General features: G+C 33.2%; 1 protein-coding gene across 2 annotated transcripts in view; it reads left to right on the top strand.

The window, feature by feature from the left end:
• Positions 1-5,972, top strand: part of LOC106868709 (ATP-dependent RNA helicase DHX58) — an 86,390-nt gene that overhangs the window by 36,639 nt on the left and 43,779 nt on the right. For both annotated transcript variants that reach the window (XM_052965757.1, XM_052965756.1), the window contains one exon: positions 3,651-4,043. In XM_052965757.1, coding sequence (XP_052821717.1) covers positions 3,651-4,043 — 393 coding nt within the window. The remainder of the gene's footprint in view (positions 1-3,650; positions 4,044-5,972) is intronic.

Here is a 5,972-nt window from a genome sequence, read left to right as displayed (position 1 = left end):
CAGGACGTCAAACATTAAGGCAAGGCAAACATCTCAAGTCATATACAATATTATTACAGGAAGAAATTCAAAATCTTACAGCTGTTTCTGGGATATCCTCGAGTATGGGATATTCCATCATCAGAGACAAATTGGGGAAAAAATATAGAAAATGATAATGGTATATATCAATAAATGATAACATAGAGGAAGGAGTAAAAGAATATGGAGATGGAAAGAGAGAAGAAAAAAGAGGCATAAAAGTTCATAGTTCAACTTTCCGAAGAAACCAAAGCATGAGTCCTTAGGTGTAATCCTGTGTATATCCATGAGTGTAAGTCTTTAGGTGTAATCCTGCATATATCCATGTGGGTTGAAGTCCTTATATAGTAGACATCCCAAGAAAAAGACACGAACATAATGTTCAATAACAGAAGGTTAGCAGAGGTGGCCGATAATTGGTAAAAGTATAGAAAAGAAATACAAAGAGGGGTGAATAGAGTCAGGTGGGGGGAATTTTAAGGATTGGCTATATGATAAAGTAATGTGTATGTTGTGTAAGAATTGTGTATGGGGTAGCCGAAAAGATAAGAGAGAGAATGAGGAGGTAGAGGAAAATAGGGTAAAAAAATAGAGTAAAAAACTATAGTGAAATGAAAGAAATTTAAAGAGAGTAGTAGATGTCTGGCAGTTTCAAAGTCTAAAGTTGTTGGGGAGGAAATTTGGTAGTAATTGCTAGTGTCTGTCCTGGCTAAGGTCAATGGCTGTAGAATTATTTTTAGCAATGGGGCTGTGTGCATAGGTGGTTAAGAAAGGAAGAGCTAGTTGAATATTAAGTTATTTACGAGCGGGAGTTAGAGTTAGGGGTTATAGAGATATAGAAGGGGTATGCGTTAATGATCATAGGGGTATGTATGTGGGTGCTGTTAGTAGTGGGGTGTGTGTGCTTACATTTAGATTTATGAAAGAATTTAAAAGTGCGGAAGAATTTGTGCTTACACATAGTGAAGGCCTCATATTTATTAAGCAGTTGTGGGTTAGAATGTTGAGAGCTTCTTTTAAACAAAGTCTGCAACTAGAGTGTTGGCTCTGATATGGGGTGCTCGAGTTTATTATAGCCCAGGAAAGTTTATAATCTATTTTTCTATTAATTAGATAGTGTATGTGGCTGGCTAGTAATGTGGAATTACTATATTCTTTATATTTAAACAAGTTTAAATGTGCGTAATACCTTTGTTTAAAATTGGTATTAGAACCAATGTAGTAGCTACAGGAATTATTTACCATGTTGTGAACAGTGCATCAGTATACAACATTGAATCTTTTGCATTGGGCTTGCAGCGAGCAATCTATCCGAGATCTGCAGTTGCAGTTATCAGTTCCTCAGTGGTTAATTGGAGGGAGAGATGAGGTAGTACTGGTAGTGGCTAGGGTGGTATGAGGTGAAGCAATCGTCTTACTGCTGCTATTATTGCTGTCGTTTCTAGTATCGATATCAATGCAAGCGTTACCATTATTATTATTAATATTGTCATTATCATCATCGGCATCGCTGGTGTAATTATTATTATTAGAGATTTTTAATGATAAAAAATTTTGAAAACTTATGATTTGCCCCTTTCCCACTATCTGAACCGATTTTGTGTACTTGTTTTTTTTTTAGCCCTATGCACTTAAAAACAAAGAGACACCTTTAAATCTTTAGCCCCACCCCATATTAAGTGAGTCCATGCATGTGTATGCAAAAGCATTTACTAACAGAAAAGTAAGCTGTTGAAATAAATATTTTGCATACCTTTTTTAAATCACTACGTTGCCTTAATGAAATTCCTTATGCACATGCACATACACTGACAAATGCACAGAGTGAGCAATAAGCTTTTATAGGGAGCAACAAAGAGATTACAAATGTCAAATGAATGAAATAGAATAAAGCCTGAAATGATGAAATGATAAGTAATCTCCACCAAAAAGATGTTTCTCTATGTGAGAGTGTGTGTACGTCAAAAAGTCGATGTTTTTTTTTTAGGGAGTGATAGAGAGAGAGTGTGAAGACTATGTGTGTGTATATGTCACAGAAAGCATATGTGTGTTTGTGTTGATTCACATTCCATGACATTCATTATATGTATTTGTATTCTGTATGTGTGTTGACATCAAGGAAGCCATGTTTTTTTCATGAAGAAATAACAAATAAAAATTGTGTTTAATAGTTTTCATTAATAAATAGAGGTGCAAATATCATGAAACCTCATACTGCACTGCATAAAGTAAGTATGAAAATATGTATGTAAAAAAAATTAAGATAAAATATACTATTTCTGAGATATTTTGGGAACAAACAAACATCTAGAGTTTTAGTATTATAAAGATTAATATTTGCATATTTGCACCCTTTACACTCTGAAAGAAGACAGATGCTAAGACTTATTTTTCCTCTTTATAGGTTAGAATATATTTCACTTTTTATTCCAGTATTAGTACATCCCAGTTTTCCAATCTTAGTTTGAATTAATAAATCACAGGCCTGTCAGTATGCTTTGATGTAATGAAATATGATGTTACAGAGTCTGAGGAAGACAACTCTTCGAAACAAGTTCCCTTTATGATAAGTATAGTTTACAATAGAACAACAATTACACTGTGGGAAAGCGATTTTAGCCATTGAAGAACTAACATAAACTGTTTCTTTTGTACTTTTGCAATCTGGTTACTTAGAATTCCGCTGCATGTGTTAAAAAAAATAGGACTGGTAATAATGAAATATATATTATAAATTTACAATGTAGATGAAGAAGGAAAAACAGAATGATTGAAGTTAAAAGTGACTAATGCTGACTGTGGTCAAAAGAGCAAACTAGACCTATAGGTTGAAAATTTTGGAAAAGAAAAATATAAGAGAAACGAAAAATAATGAAAACTTATCAGTAACTGATTTTCAAAAGAAACAGTGGAATTTTGCCAGTAACCAGATCACAGATATATGAAACGATTTTAACAGTGCAAGAAATAAACATGTTAATTAAAAAAATTTTTGTATGTTTTTAAATGGCAAAATGGCTCTTCTATAATGTAATTTCTTCTGTTCCTACACATGGCTTTGGATAAAGTTATTTGTAAGGCAAGTACAGCTCTAAAATATAATAGGATGATTATATGGATGATTTTTGTGCGGGTGGCACATGAAATGTACCGTTTTGAGCGTGGCCGTTGCCAGTACCGCCTGACTGGCCTTCGTGCGGGTGACATGTAAAAGCACCCACTACACTCTCTGAGTGGTTGGCGTTAGGAAGGGCATCCAGCTGTAGAAACTCTGCCAAATCAGATTGGAGCCTGGTGTAGCCATCTGGTTTCACCAGTCCTCAGTCAGATCGTCCAACCCATGCTAGCATGGAAAGCGGACGTTAAACGACGACGACGATAGATTAACATTTTTACATTTAACCTTTTCTCCTTTTTTAAAATTTGATAGATGGAAAGTGCAGTATCTGTAAGATGCTATGTAAAAAAAAAATCATGTATTCAATTTGAAAATGAAATTAAATCTTTAGAACAAAATGAATTGTAATTTAGTATTACTTGTGATACCATTTGTATACCAGTAAACACATGTTGACAGGAATATCTGATTGGTTATTTCACTGAGACATGATTTCCTTTTCTACTTTCAGGTTATGAAATACTTTGTTTGAAGATTGATGGTGGAAAATGTAATGATGATATTAACAATTATTATAAAAAATTATTAGAAGTACATCATAAAATACTGACTGAAAAAATAAAGGTCTCAGAAATTTTGGAAAGTGTCTTAGTTGCTAAAGTTATTAATAAAAGAGACAAAGATGAAATTGCTGCTGTACATGAAAACAAAGGAGATATAACTGCTGCCCAGTATCTCTTAGAAATACTTCCTTATAAAAAAAATTTGTGGCATAAAGATTTCTTTGAAATACTTTGTAAAAATAAGCAGAGAGGTTTAGTTAATATGATTGATCCTGAGTACAATTACAATTCAGATGCCGAAGCTGACACTGATTCTGATACCAATTTGGACACCAATCATGGTAAAAATGCAAAGAGTGCATTTACAAAATTTAATAATCTTTCATAAATTTGCTTGAATGAAGGATTAATCCAGTTTAAGATTTGCTTATTTTTCTTTCTTTTGCTCTTTTGTTTTTCTTTCTTTCATACAGGCTTTCGTGTGTCTATAGATATATATCATCTTCACAACTTTTCCTTAATTTTTTTTTTCTTTTTATTTTAATGCTTTCTTTTATGATTTGACATGAGAATTTCTTTATGAAGAAATTTTTATACACTTTTTGTAGCATATAAATAGCACATAAAAGAATTTCTTAAAATTTCTTAAATGATTTATACACTCAAAATAGTTGAATGTTGTTGCTGGGGTACCACTGTTAAATATTGTTTGTGAAAAAAATTATTTTATGATGTGAATGACCAGAGTTTGCAGTAAGTATAGTTGCCCCAAGTGTCCCACCCATGGAAGGCAGACATAAAATGATGATGATGATGATGCTATAAAACCCACATATATATAATGTCAGTCAGAAGGATGGAGCAGTACCCATGACCTTTGTAGCTCCCTCCAAAACTAACGAAATTAATGAAATTGACATTCAGCTAAAACAAGAAAAATGTCAGTGGAGAAGAGATTTCAGAAGATTAATGTTATTGGAGAAAGATCTGGGAAAATGTGCTAGTATAGGGAGGGTGATACCTAGGTGGAGGAAATAGAGAAAAAGAGTGAAGGATGTGTAAGATAGGTTTGGGTAGAGGTTGTCTGCCTAGAGGGGCAGAGCTGTAGTAGTAAGAAAAAAGTGCAAACGTGTCTGTATGAATACAAATTCTTTATAACTATATAGTTTCAGGTTTGATGTCTCTACATTGAACTTAGGCAAATGTCTTTTGCTACAGTTCTGGGTTGTCAGTTCAGTGCAATTTGATAAATTGAAATCTTGTAGCAGACTAGTGAAACCATTTCTCTTCTTGACTGGAAGGTTAGTCTTTGGGATATAGTTTTTAGTGTATTATAGATATGAGAGATTAGTGATCACTGAGCCTAGCATTTGTAGCAACTTTGAGGGTTATAATTTTGTGTTGTTTAAGACTGGAAAGGGAAAGATGGAATATTGTTTTCTTGATATGTGCAGTGTTCTTTGTGATTTTGAAGGAGACAACATTATTAAACCCCCATTCTCTGAAGGCATGTGCGCATGCACACGCATGCATACACACAGACGCATGCACACAATACATGAAATGTATATTTTTTTAAAGTTTTAGTCATTGGTTGCATTCATACTGGGACAGCACCTTCAAAGGTTTTATATTGGCACCAGTATTTAATTCAGTTTGGTACTTATTTTATCAATCTCTGTTTATTGACATGAAGTGATGCAAACCAATACACCAGTTTTACAAGTGTATATTATATTTATGGGCTGGATATGTGGATATACATATTCAGTTTCACAGAATGTGAACAGTACATGTGACTTATAGCTGATCTCCATATATTGAAATTAATCAGCCAAATTCTAAACAAGTCTGTGGTTAAAGATTGAGGATTCTTTACTTTTAAACTCCTGTAATTGGTTTTTGTTGTGTTCTTTCTCATTTATATCGCTTGGTGTTACCTTGTTCCTCTCTGTCTGAGGAATTCTAAAAATAGTATTTGGTGCGGGTATAAAACATGGCAAAACTAAAGATGATACAGCAGTACTTTAACTCTTCTCACCCAAGAATGTATGTGCATACAGCTACAGTTGAATTGTTAATACAAAAGTACATATAATTTATGCAACATTCAGCAATTAACAGCTGATAACAATGGTGTGTTTTGGTAAAACAGTTGTAGTGATTTGTAATAAAGCCTGTTCAATCCATCTTGTATTGAAATTATTTATATGTTGTTTATATATATATAATATATATATATATATATCATCATCATCATCATCGTTTAA

Source organism: Octopus bimaculoides, chromosome 2 (genome assembly GCF_001194135.2).
Source record: "Octopus bimaculoides isolate UCB-OBI-ISO-001 chromosome 2, ASM119413v2, whole genome shotgun sequence".
Taxonomy (NCBI): domain Eukaryota; kingdom Metazoa; phylum Mollusca; class Cephalopoda; order Octopoda; family Octopodidae; genus Octopus; species Octopus bimaculoides.
The sequence above is the reverse complement of the archived record's forward strand: the minus strand, read 5'-3'. Positions and strand labels throughout refer to the sequence as shown.